General features: G+C 38.5%; 1 protein-coding gene across 2 annotated transcripts in view; it reads right to left on the bottom strand.

Annotated features, from left to right (window-relative positions):
- LOC139938328 (palmitoyltransferase ZDHHC14-like) overlaps nt 1–14,509 on the bottom strand; it is a 64,576-nt gene that overhangs the window by 26,577 nt on the left and 23,490 nt on the right. The window contains exons 3-4 of one of the 2 annotated variants that reach the window (XM_071933778.1): nt 9,859–10,016; nt 1,310–1,482 (exon numbers count right to left, since the gene is read on the bottom strand). In XM_071933778.1, the coding sequence (XP_071789879.1) occupies nt 1,310–1,482; nt 9,859–10,016 (331 nt within the window). The remainder of the gene's footprint in view (nt 1–1,309; nt 1,483–9,858; nt 10,017–14,509) is intronic. The other variant, XM_071933779.1, reaches the window with a different exon arrangement.

The raw sequence follows: 14,509 nt of genomic DNA, 5'->3' as shown, positions 1-14,509 counted from the left end.
CAACCTCATCCACCTATACACCTCAGCACACACTGGACTTCGTTCATGAGCTCATAATCAGCACAGAACTTCCACTGTTTGGGGAAACAGGTCATTTTCTACAGCATCAGCGCGAGTATGGAACCAACTTCTCCTGACTCATCATCTCCATCCATCACAAAATTCAAGTAAAAGTTTAAAGGCAGTGGACACTATTGGTAATTGTCAAAGACTAGCCTTCACAGTTGGTGTATCTCAATATAAGCATAAAATAGCAAACCTGTGAAAGTTTGAGCTCAATTGGTTGTCAAAGTTGCGAGATAATAATGAAAGAAAAAACACCACTGTCACACGACGTTGTGTGCGTTTAGATGGTTGATTTCGAGACCTCAAGTTCTAAATCTGAGGTCTCAAACTCAAATTCGTGGAAAATTACTTCTTTCTCGAAAACTATGGCACTTCAGAGGGAGCCGTTTCTCACAATGTTTTATACCATCAACCTCTCCCCACTACTCATCACCAAGAAAGGTTTTATGCTAATAATTATTTTGAGTAATTACCAATAACTAGTGTCCACTGCCTTTAAAGGAAGGTTACAAATTGGTAAGAAACAAAAATTGTGAAGATCACAGATTCACATAAAACTTACACGGTCTAACGATGATGATAGTTGAAAACATACCTTAAAGTATCATATTTGATGAGAAATATATAACCTAACTTCACGTTTGGAGTTTAACGCTCAGTGAGCGGTTTATTCATTTTTAATTTGGCATCCATGCAATGCCAAATTTGTAATCGGTTTTCCACTCTTCTCTCATGACCCAGATGGCCAATCGATCTCAAACTTCTACTTTGTCAGTTCATGTATATATGGTGTACATGTACTACATAAAGTGCTTACATTGCCAACATCTATTTTGTTAGCAAAAACCAATTCTGTAATGTTCCTTTAAGTATCACCTGTTCAAGTAAGTTTTTGTTACCCAGTCAGTTTCCCTCTTGGTTTATATTGATAACTGTTCAAATAAGCATACTTACACAATCCAGTTCTAATTGGTTTTCCTGCTTAGGCGCCATGAGCACCTGTTAAGAGCGGATACCAGCGCCATACTTAGTATTCTTTATTGTTGTTATTATTAACTTGAATTCATCAACCATATCAACAAAAACCATAAACTCTCAAAAAGGAAATGCTTCCCACGAACCCCATTTTGAAGCCCAGAATCTACTTAACAAATCTTACACTGTGTAATTAAATTAAAATAGTATTGTGCCCAATGTGCATGATGTATGTACATATGCAGATAAAATACTTGCAAAAGGATACGATATAATAGTTTCATGATCTCCGATACGTTCCTGGTTATCCAACACAAATTTCAAGGTGAGTGTGAAGACTGAAACCATGTGTGCTGTTAATGACAACAGAAAGACGAAGAAATAGCGATAGTTCCGTTTTCCGATGCAATTATTAACCCATGGGCAATGATGATCAAACTTCTGCAAAAAATAAAATAAAGAAATTTATTATCACTAATTTAAAACATCAGTTTACAGCAATGAAAGTCAACAACAAAAATCTTACTTGTTGCTTTCACATTCATGTACATGTATGTTTTATCCAGAAATCATTTAAATCAGCCAATAAGGGGCTAATTTCTTTGCATGATCTTGCATGGTCTTTGTTTCCTCAGTGTGATCTGTAAACTCAAACACTTTTTGTAAATTTGTTTCACCTTAATGGTGCTCCATTGGTCCAGAGTGCATTTGACATAAGTCGCCTACAGTAAGGAAGAGCAAGTTTAAGAAGGGCAGACGTAGGAGAGATTATAAATAGCAGGCCAATCTTCTTCGGCATCTCTAAAGAAACGGTATTGCTATCTAACGCCCATTGTCAGGGCTCGCTGAGCGCGTGTGCCATTATAGGCGCCCACAATAAAACAGCTGGAAACTTGTCAGCAAATTAAAGACCACAAGTTATTTTTACAGGGTGTGGGGGATTTGATTCGCGGGAAATAAAATGTATCCTCGACTTGGTAATGGTCGAGCTACGCCAATACTACCTCATTGTATTACACAGAAAAATTTAGTAACAAAGGCAAAAGATAATAATTAAAAAAAAAGTGTTTTTGTTATAATGTTATAAATGTTAAACAAATAATAATGATAATATCAAAGTCTTACATAGCGCACGTATCTACCAAACAAGGTACTCGAGGCGCTGAGTATACACAGGTGCAACGGCGCACAGCAGCCACAGCCAGAAACACCAGGGCAAACCCCTTCTCTTTTCGATAAGTGCACTTGGTGCTTTTACATGCGTTACACATGGGACCAACTGCTTTACGTCCCATCCGAAGGGCGAAGCAATGGTTAAGTGTCTTGATTAAACGGACACAAGTGTCACGGCTGGGGATTAGAACTCACACTCTGCTGATCAGAAACACCAGAGTTTGAATTTGATGCTCATAAGTGCTTGGCAAAGACACTTCCATCACAGGCTCACTGGGAAACCATGTTTGTGTACATGTACCGTATTTTCCTGCGGATAAGACATATCTTATCTGACTTTTTTCACCCCAAAAACATCGATGCGTCTTATCTTTCGGTGCGCCTTGTCTGCTGACGATTGATTATTTTTTTGATTATCACTGCGTGAAATAAAAAATACCTTCATGTCCAGTTCAATTCAACGATCTTTGTGTGAAGAATCCTTACTCAATAATGCAGTCGAACAAGGCTATTCAGACACTGAGACCGTATTTTCGTTCGAACAATGCCGCAAACCCCCCAGACGGTCCAGTTATTCCAACAATGCTGCAACGTGTTTATTCCCCATGACCGTGCTTTCATTCCATTAATGCCGAAATGCGTCTAGCTTTCGGAACAGACGTCGGCGGCGTACAAACGTTTTTCTGTGTGGCCGCGTATTCGTTCCGAAAACGATTGACAGTCAATAACTTCATTCACACGTAATTCACCGACCGCTATTGTGTGGTAAACTTTGAGGGTTTTTATTGTAGAGAACAACGATCTCTGAAGTGTGCTTTAGGCTGAATATTTATTGCCTCTTTTTAGACGTTTGCTTTTAAAAAGTATTATGAGAACGTAAGATTATCTTACTAGGATATGATTTGTACTTGTTTGTAATGCCAAATAAAATAATACAACACTAGCCCAAAAAGATTAGGGAAGAATTTATTTTATTGAATTATTTTATTGCTTCAAAACTTCGGGTAGGAACGGTTGTTAAAATCATGGTTGCCCTTGCATGAAACTTGCCTGTAAAATCAACGATATCCAAGTTCAGACTCGAAAATCTCTCAAAATGACACAGAAAAATAGCCCCAAAACGCAACTCCGAGAGCTGTTATATAACATGCAACACAAAAGCAAATATCACGCCTGTAGTCGTTGTTACTGTGCGTGTGACAATAAATACAAGACAAATTGAACGCTAGAGGGCGTTTTGGAACGATGTAGTAGCGTGAGGTTAAACGCCCTCTATTTGTAAAAATTACGCGAACCAGCAATAAATGCATTGAGACAAGACTCGATGTGTCTGGGCTAGACTGGGGACCTGTCTTTATCCGCAAGGATAAAGACAGGTCCCTGCCGCTAGATCCAGTGATTCCTATTGGATACACTGAATGGCAGTGACATAGATGCCCAAATAGTCACTGCTCTCAAGTCCGCAATGGAATTTGACTGCGTATGTATACGGTCAGGCTATGTCTGGGCATGCTTAGGGATCCGCACAGGACGTGGGAATTTTGGCGCATTTCCAGGCAGCGCAAATGCGACGGCGTAGCGCAACCCGTCGGCGCACATCGCTCAATACGGTGCCCACATGTCCCCAACATCTGTTGTGCAATCTCGAGATTGAGCAGCGTAATGCACAGTGTACATGAGCATATTAATGTGCATGCAGCGACATCCCGGCCGTACGAAACATTACTACAAACACACGCTACGTCCGTCTGTCGTTGCAATGTATCTGTATCAGCAAGGATCCTCGTTGTGGGACGTCGGATGTCCAGCAGGGAGGCATTGTGTTCACGTTGCAAATTAACTTCAGACAGTGCGTGGACCATGGTTTATGCCCACTGATTGGGCCGAACTTGGTGTTATTAACAATATACAGCGTTGGCTGATTTGATAAAGGTCGGTATACGTAGGTTCTCAAAGACAACAAATTACGTCTTTGTGTCAATGTACCGACACCGGGTGGCGCCAGGTGTTCTTTTGTGTGCGGTTAAACGTGCGCCTTGTGCGGCGGTGCGCCTTGTCTGCAGACGTTTGAATTTTTTGGGGTCATTTTAGCGTCCTGCGCCTTGTCCGCCGAGCGTCTTATCCGCAGGAAAATACGGTACGCCACAAAGGAACAACTAATATGCCAACTGCTCTGGGGTGGATTTCACAAAGAGTTGGAACTAGTCTTATCTCAAGAGTTACTCGTCCTAACTTAGGACTAGCTGTACGTTTTTGATATCTCTTAGGACTACTCCTAACTCCTTGAGAAATCGACCCTTGTCATAACAAATCTTTGTTAGAACTTTTTCTAAAAGACAAAATGGCGAAAACGATACAATTTTAAGCATGACCAGTTAAAAGTGAATGCATCTACATGTATGTGTGATGCATCTGGCTCTACATGCCAAGAAACATAATATTTTATAGTTGAAAATTCAATTAAGAGGCAAACAGGTCGACCTCTGGTTGGAGAAAAACTCAGCAATTGTTCCAAAAATGGTTGGATCCAGATTCTATTCCAAATCTTCATGAAAATTCCTGGAAATAAAGTCAGCAATAGTGCTTTTGCTGCCTAGTACTTGTGTAAACTTGACAACCAAATATTATACAAATATTGAGTGGCTCAGAGTGGAATGGGAGGAATATTATCGCAAGGTAAAATTTGGACTGTTCCTCGAGTGAAATGGAACAGTCCAAGCTTTACCGAGCGATAATATTCCTTCCATTCCCTGAATTAAAGCCACTCAATATTTGTTTTATATGACTGACATAAATACCTTTGTCATTTGATGTATTTTAAAAGTATAACATATGAAAAATCACACAACCAAAAATCATATAGCGCCGCATAGCGGCAACAATGCACAAATTTAATAGCAATCGGATCACAACCTTTTGCACAGATGCTCCTTTGTTTAAGCAGCGGCACGGCTGCGCTATACTGCTCAAAAACATTGGGAACAAGGATGATCCTAACTGTTGAATGGGAAATATATTCCCCGTGGGCGAATAGGTCTTTTTGATCGCCGGTGCGGATGGGAGTAATAGTGAATGTCACGTGAAGTAAGTTCCACCAATCAAATGACAAGGATCTGCATGTCAGTTATAAAATAAGGGCCATATACCATTTGCAGATTTCCCTGGTTAAGTCATTCAACAACATGAACAAAGTGGAGTGATTATTAGTACCCCAGAGTGTTGCAGATATGCTACTGCAGTTGTATTGTCTCTTGTCATGTGGACGTGAATGTCCGAGTAGTTGGGAAGAACGACTGTTGAGACAAGAAGCAAGCTTTAAGCTCAAGAAAAATAATTGGTTCAAAGATCCGGCATTGGACCATTCATTGTCCACCAAAGCCTGGTTTTCAAGATCGGCTCCCCAGTTTCTACTTTGCAATCAGGCGTTCTCTATGTAATGGGGCAGCTAAAATTGGAACGTTGGTTGTCCATCAATTCAAATCAGAAATGGAATGTTCGGAAAAAAACAATCTTGCCTAAAAATGTCCACCATTTTCTGGTTAATGCAGTCTTTGTGTCTGCTTCGACGGTTTGTCTTAATATGTTCCCGTATGGAACTGCCCATTCACAAAAGACTAGAAGGCCTGTTATTTTAGCTTACTGATAGCCGCAACAATTTTATCAGCTTTAGATGAAGGGATAGAAACAGTCATTTGGATTGAATTCAAACGTGGTGACGTTTTGGACACTTAACCTCAAATCCTAGATACTAAACACATTAACTTATTGCACTCACAACCCTAAAGTGTCCATATCCTGCCACCACTTTTACGTTGGTTCAGAAACAAATTGGTATCTAATTTACTCAAATGAGATATTCCTTTTGGTAAAAATAAGTCACACAATGGTAATGTCATTGTCAGAATATTATCTAAACCGCCTTTTTGTATAATAGAAGAGTCTGCAAAACTTTATTTTCCTTGTGTAAACCCATTAGTACAGTAGTCCATTGTGTAGCACAGTAGCTCAGTAGTTCTTTGAAACTAATAATCACACATTAAGTTTTTAAGAAAACCACAAGGTATGCAGCATGCAGCTTTTTGTTACTTTTAGATTTGAATTGCTTTTACTTTTAGATTTCAATGTATGGTTAGTCAGCAAATTTGCTTTATGGGGTTGTCATGCTTGAGGAAGAAATCACTTTGCATTGTACAGGGAAGTTTCAAATTCACAATAGTTGCTAGGGTCTGGCATTGACAACAGTCGTGCACTAGTCAGTTTTATACTATCAACAGCTTTCCAATGCTTGTTACCGAGTCAGTTTTATACTATCAACAGCTCTCCAATGCTTGTTACCAAGTAAGTTTTATACCATCAACAGCTCTCCAATGCTTGTTACCAAGTAAGTTTTATACTATCAACAGCTCTCCAATGCTTGTTACCAAGTAAGTTTTATACCATCAACAGCTCTCCAATGCTTGTTACCAAGTAAGTTTTATACTATCAACAGCTCTCCAATGCTTGTTACCAAGTAAGTTTTATACTATCAACAGCTCTCCAATGCTTGTTACCAAGTAAGTTTTATACCATCAACAGCTCTCCAATGCTTGTTACCAAGTAAGTTTTATACTATCAACAGCTCTCCAATGCTTGTTACCAAATAAGTTTTATACTATCAACAGCTCTCCAATGCTTGTTACCAAGTAAGTTTTATACTATCAACAGCTCTCCAATGCTTGTTACCAAGTCAGTTTTATACTATCAACAGCTCTCTTATGCTTGTTACCAAGCCAGTTTTATACTATCAACAGCTCTCCAATGCTTGTTACCAAGTAAGTTTTATACTATCAACAGCTCTCCAATGCTTGTTACCAAGTCAGTTTTATACTATCAACAGCTCTCCAATGCTTGTTACCAAGTTAGTTTTATACTATCAACAGCTCTCCAATGCTTGTTACCAAGTAAGTTTTATACTATCAACAGCTCTCCAATGCTTGTTACCAAGTAAGTTTTATACTATCAACAGCTCTCCAATGCTTGTTACCAAGTCAGTTTTATACTATCAACAGCTCTCCAATGCTTGTTATCAAGTTAGTTTTATACTATCGACAGCTCTCCAATGCTTGTTACCAAGTAAGTTTTATACTATCGACAGCTCTCCAATGCTTGTTACCAAGTAAGTTTTATACTATCAACAGCTCTCCAATGCTTGTTACCATGTAAGTTTTATACTATCAACAGCTCTCCAATGCTTGTTACCAAGTAAGTTTTATACTATCAACAGCTCTCCAATGCTTGTTACCAAGTAAGTTTTATACTATCAACAGCTCTCCAATGCTTGTTATCAAGTTAGTTTTATACTATCAACAGCTCTCCAATGCTTGTTACCAAGTAAGTTTTATACTATCAACAGCTCTCCAATGCTTGTTACCAAGTAAGTTTTATACTATCAACAGCTCTCCAATGCTTGTTACCAAGTAAGTTTTATACTATCAACAGCTCTCCAATGCTTGTTACCAAGTTAGTTTTATACTATCAACAGCTCTCCAATGCTTGTTACCAAGTAAGTTTTATACTATCAACAGCTCTCCAATGCTTGTTACCAAGTAAGTTTTATACTATCAACAGCTCTCCAATGCTTGTTACCAAGTAAGTTTTATACTATCAACAGCTCTCCAATGCTTGTTACCAAGTCAGTTTTATACTATCAACAGCTCTCCAATGCTTGTTACCAAGTCAGTTTTATACTATCAACAGCTCTCCAATGCTTGTTACCAAGTAAGTTTTATACTATCAACAGCTCTCCAATGCTTGTTACCAAGTCAGTTTTATACTATCAACAGCTCTCCAATGCTTGTTACCAAGTAAGTTTTATACTATCAACAGCTCTCCAATGCTTGTTACCAAGTCAGTTTTATACTATCAACAGCTCTCCAATGCTTGTTACCAAGTAAGTTTTATACTATCAACAGCTCTCCAATGCTTGTTACCAAGTTAGTTTTATACTATCAACAGCTCGCCAATGCTTGTTACCAAGTAAGTTTTATACTATCAACAGCTCTCCAATGCTTGTTACCAAGTAAGTTTTATACTATCAACAGCTCTCCAATGCTTGTTACCAAGTCAGTTTTATACTATCAACAGCTCTCCAATGCTTGTTACCAAGTCAGTTTTATACTATCAACAGCTCTCCAATGCTTGTTATCAAGTTAGTTTTATACTATCAACAGCTCTCCAATGCTTGTTACCAAGTAAGTTTTATACTATCAACAGCTCTCCAATGCTTGTTACCAAGTAAGTTTTATACTATCAACAGCTCTCCAATGCTTGTTACCAAGTAAGTTTTATACTATCAACAGCTCTCCAATGCTTGTTACCAAGTCAGTTTTATACTATCAATAGCTCTCCAATGCTTGTTACCAAGTCAGTTTTATACTATCAACAGCTCTCCAATGCTTGTTACCAAGTAAGTTTTATACTATCAACAGCTCTCCAATGCTTGTTACCAAGTAAGTTTTATACTATCAACAGCTCTCCAATGCTTGTTACCAAGTAAGTTTTATACTATCAACAGCTCTCCAATGCTTGTTACCAAGTAAGTTTTATACTATCAACAGCTCTCCAATGCTTGTTACCAAGTCAGTTTTATACTATCAACAGCTCTCCAATGCTTGTTACCAAGTAAGTTTTATACTATCAACAGCTCTCCAATGCTTGTTACCAAGTTAGTTTTATACTATCAACAGCTCGCCAATGCTTGTTACCAAGTAAGTTTTATACTATCAACAGCTCTCCAATGCTTGTTACCAAGTAAGTTTTATACTATCAACAGCTCTCCAATGCTTGTTACCAAGTAAGTTTTATACTATCAACAGCTCTCCAATGCTTGTTACCAAGTAAGTTTTTATACTAACAATTACTTTGAGTAATTACCAATAGTGTTTGAACTTCTACCATCTTTATTTTCAAACCGTGTAAGTTTAATGTAAATCTGTGGACATTGTGTTTTGTGTCCTGCAAAAAAGTACCCAGGGGTGGATTTCACAAAGAGTTATGACTAGTCTTCTCATCCTAACTTAGGACTACCCATACGTTTTTAATATCTCCTAGGACTAGTCTTAAGTTAGGACTAGTCCTAACTCTTTATGAAATCGACCCCAGACCCTTTAACAAGTTTCTAGGCGGAGCATTTTACAAGTAATAAATTTCATAGTTTTGTTATTCGTTCCCATTGTTTTACAAAAACTTTGCAACATCATTCCCCAAAGAGTTTAAACTCAGATGAATGATTATAAATGACACTCACAGAAGCGGGCCAGCTCATAATTTCTTGTTGCATTATTTATTATCATGTCCAAAGATGAGCGTTTTTATTTATATCCCTGCCATTCTAACAGAAGCATCCCGGATGCATTAAGTGGCTTAATCTTTGTTTCGTGTGTAACAAGGGCAATAGATTTGCACCAGTCCAGTGAACACGAAGACGCTTGTCTCAAAAAGCAGTCCCATCACCATGTTTCACTTGGGCCTATTAAACCGTTACAAAAAGGGCTTATTACCGTTACAGCCCTCGTTTCCCCCTCGTGCCTCGAATGTAACTTTGGCTGTAGTGTTTGAAGGGTAATATTTCTTTTGTTATATTAAGTATACGTTATGTCTACTAACCTCAATACAATGATTGCACACACTACAATGAGAACATCTTGGGGGTCGATAGAAGCGACAGGTTGCACACCATTTCATTCGTACTTGAATTCCCTGTACTTCTGCAGTTTTGTACAATGGAGCACGGAAGTCCTCATCCCCATCCTCATCTCCTTTAGCTACAAACAACAAAATGAACGTTGCACTTACTTACAAGAACATGTATTCTTATTTATTAACAACCATCAAGAAACAAACCCCAGGGGAAACTACTGACTGGGTATAAATGTTGGGGTTGAACAAAGAACATTTCAGTAGAGAGGGATTTGAACCTGTGACCTATTGATAACATGTGGGCAGTCCCCCTATATTTAGCTGTTCCGACCTACCGTCGGAACAGGTATTGTTTTTGTTGAGGTTTTATTATTTTCAATATTCTTTGTTTCCGCCTAAAACCCCATAGCAATTGTACACACTTTTTTCTTTAAACCTAATATCCTAAAGTATAAAGATAAAAGATTTAAATCTAAACCAAATTTAAGCTAAAAACATAAGCTTTACTCTTAACATAAAAACTTTTGAATTCTTAGTTAATTAACCACAGTCTTCATTTGAATATTTGATTATTAAACTGGATGCAGTCACTTCCATGTTATTGTTAAACATTATGGTAAATGCAATACAGTATGTACATTACCTACGGTATATGACTGTGGACTTACTTGAGAGGAGTCTACTACTGTGTTATACACCGCAGCTTTTTTCCCTTTTTTTTATAACTGCGTTATGGACCCAAAACTTTGTACATGTACAAAGTACGAAGGTTTAGGATTTTCGTTTAAATGAATGTGCGTTTAAATAGGGGTTTTGTAAAAGGCATTGGATTGCAGGATAAGTTACATACCATGTTGTCCACAGATATACACTAAACTTAAAAAGTTTGAAGATAATGGTAGTAAAATATTACTTGCTGTGGTGCTGTAGTTTTTGAGAAATGAGTAAAAAAAAATGCCACGAAAATTATTTTAGTCTCAGTTTTAGAAAAGGTATTAACCAGAGCTCTGAGCTTGCCATCGTCGTGGACCTGTTTCAGAAAACAGCGTGAACGACGAAAATAGACCGCCTGGGATTCGGAACGATTTTGCAGGTGAAGTCACCTTGTTTTCGCCAGGAGCCCTTTACCTAATTTTGCGTTACTTCTGGAAGTTTGACCATGTCAAGCAAAAACTTTTTGACAGGAATAAGCAGAGATTTTATAATGACAACGTTTCTCTGGTGGTTGATTGGCTCAATCTAAAAGAGCTGCTTATAATAAATAGGCAAAATATTTTGCTAAATTGCAGAAATTTAACAGAATACCTGGATTCACAACTTGTACAAGAGGCATGGTACAGACCTCGAACTTTGTGTTAAAAAGGGCACGGCAATAATTGCCGTGGCTTTTCCAGAATAAGAAGGGCATCGCAGCAATTTTGTAAATGTAAAAAGGGCACCCAGCATTTTTGTAAAATTTGAGGGGCATCATGGCAAACAAATTACAAAATTTAACTGAGGTTTATACTTTTTTTTATACCATCGCGCATGTGATCAAAATCATTGCGTCTTCATCACACAGCATTTTTGACTTTGCAAAAATGCCCCGCAAAAACTTCCCCAAAACAACAAGACAAAACAAAATAAGTTAAAAAAAGTCTTACATTATAAGTAAAATAATCTTTCTATCCATCAAAGATATCGTAATCGGTGTCATTTTGGTAAAATAACGCCTACACGTTGTGTAGTTTTCGTAAACAAGCTAACATTCCCGAGGAACTGTGTGCTTCGCTGACCATGCTGTCGGCTACTGTTGCGTGCATACCAGCGAAGACTATGCCAGGGGTTGCCCTTTACTTTTTTTTCAACTGGCCAGCAGGACCAGTTGGCTTGATTTTTCTCTGGTCCGCCAGGTTTCTGACTGGTCCGTCAATTTTGTTTTAAACTAAAAGTACACTGTTGTATACCAACTGCTCGATTTCCGCTCGTCGCTATTTCAAAATTCAACATGAATTGCAACGTCATCTTAACTGCCCTGGAAGCCATACTTTATTTATGTGTACCAAGTTATTTTTTTTTTTTTTTAATTCTTAATTAATTAACCATGTGACCCTCATTTGCATATTTAATTGGAAAATCTTTGCAGAACCATATCTCAAGAAGTACACAGCAAATTTTAAAACTGTTTGTAGTTATAGACTCCTTGGGGATTGGAGATTAATTTTGAAAAACCATGACCTCAAGTTGACTTCTACTTCCGGGTCAACCGGAAGTGAGACCATATCTCAAGAAGTACCTGGCCAATTTTCAAACTGTTTGTAGTTATAGAATCCTTGTAGGATTGGAGATTAATTTTTGAAAAACAGTGACCTCAAGTTGACCTCTTTTTCTGGGTCTACCGGAAGTGGGACCATATCTCAAGAAATATACAACTCATTTTAAAACTTTTGTTCAGTTTTAGATTCCTTGGGCATGGTCATTGAAGCACATAATCCAAGCAAAACCACATGGAACAGCTTTGTGTTTGTAAGCTTGGGCGATATCACGATATTATCGAATATCGCGATATTAATTTGGAAACAATTTCGATATCGGATGGATTTGGTTTTAATCGAAATATCGCTATATCGCGATATCGATTAAATATCGCGATGTATTTGCTAGCTGAGACATCTTGCACCCCATAGGTTTGGAGTAAAACCAGAAGAATAGGTCATTAGAACACCTCTCTTATGCTATGACTGTCTCTTCTACAAGGAGATTGAAGACTGATGATCAGGGGTTTCCCTTAACTTTTTTTTTCAATCGCCCGCCGGGCGAGTCAACCAAAATTCTTGATCGCCCGCAGGTTTTTTCACTAGCCCATATGTAATTATACACAAAATTTTCAAAACGAAAAATAAACAAACAAAAAAAAACCACGAAAGTGAAGCCCTTAAAATTGCTTTTTTTTGAGGATTTTATATCTGAATTTATCCTTAAAACAAAGTACGTGCGCACTGCCTGCAATTCCTGACCAAGTTTAAAATCAGCTGAGCCCACCACTAAAAATGTCCTAGCTACAACACTGACGCCCTCTGTTGGCAAAAGTTGTCCATGTTATTGGTTGTCCAAGGCTGTACATTGTGCACAGTCTGCAGTCATTATGCACAACGTTCGGCAATTCCGTACTACATTGAAGTCTAGTCAAGAACATAATGAATATGGAATTTATTAACAGCCATCAACAGCCAATCACAGCGTGCTGAGATTTGGTCAGAATGGACTTTGGACGACTGTGTGCGTTGTGTATGTGCTGTGCATATACTGCATGGATGTACCACCAGTGGGCGACCGTGTACTGTGAGGATACTCGGCACCATGTGGTTTGTGCATCGTGTTTTCAATTGATTGTACGTGTTTTCTGATACGAACGACGGCAATTCCGGTCCCGATCACGACAAAATTAAATCTAGCAAGTTTCTAGAATTGTCAAACTTACTAATTTAAAAGCTTTAGTAGAAGTTTTCTGTGGGATTTTGCCACTGAACTCTCATTTATATGTGAAAAGGAATAATTATTTGACTCGCCCGGCGGGCTAGTGAGAAATGGTTTTCAGTCGCCCGCCGCTATTTTCACTCGCATTTGGCAATCGGGCGACCGCTAATTTCGAACCCTGAGATGTCAAATTTAATTAATCGCGATTATATCGAATATCGCGATATATTGTCGGCGATATATCGTGAATAAAATAAATCGATATCGCCCAAGCTTATGTGTTTGTTCACAAACACCTGATGTCTAGTTTAATTTGGGTTTGCCGGTCAAAAGCAAGACAACTAAAAGAGGCTTTGCACGGTCACGTTACCCCTGTAGCAACCGCTTCATGCCGCCATAACAGGAGTCAGGGAGTAGGCGGGCACCAATATGCAGATAACCTGTGTGATCGTACCTTTTGACCAACCTTTGAGTTTGACACACTACCATCAATTAATCGTATCCATACAAACAAAATAATAAATGCACTCAACACAATGGGGAGATTTTGTAGCGTGAAAAACGATCCCAGAAGGATAATCAAGAAGGATAAACTTGGGATATTACAAGTCAAAGGCAACAAAAATGGCTTACAAAACATTTGCTGAGATAGTGTGACCAAGGGGCAAGCATATTGTTTGCCGCAGGAAATTCACTCTGAATGGATTGATGGATTGTGTCACTGATGTCTGATTGTGTTTCAAAGTAAATTATGTTAGTTTTGGTTTTTACCCATACACCGATGTGTGTAGCACTGTATACTCAGTACTTTCCCCCGAGTCCTGTGAAAAAATATCACAGGCATGTTACTCGGGTGGGATTCGAACCCACGACCCTTGCAATTCTAGAACAAATCGAATTTACATGTCAAATAAGAACAGAAAAAGGAGTTTTGTAGTCGTGTTAACGGTTCAAGTCAAGAGAGGGCGCTGTTACCGCGGGCACTACCGCGGGCACTACCGCGGGCATCGGGATAAAGAATATTAATTTTGGTTTTTACCCATACACTGATGTGTATTAGCACTGTATACTCAGTACTTTCCCGAGTCCTGTGCAAAAATAACACAGGCATGTTACTCGGGTGGGATTCGAACCCACGACCCTTGCAATTCTAGAGCAGTGT

Source organism: Asterias amurensis, chromosome 6, assembly GCF_032118995.1.
Source record: "Asterias amurensis chromosome 6, ASM3211899v1".
NCBI lineage: Eukaryota > Metazoa > Echinodermata > Asteroidea > Forcipulatida > Asteriidae > Asterias > Asterias amurensis.
This window is presented reverse-complemented; position numbering and strand designations above follow the sequence as displayed.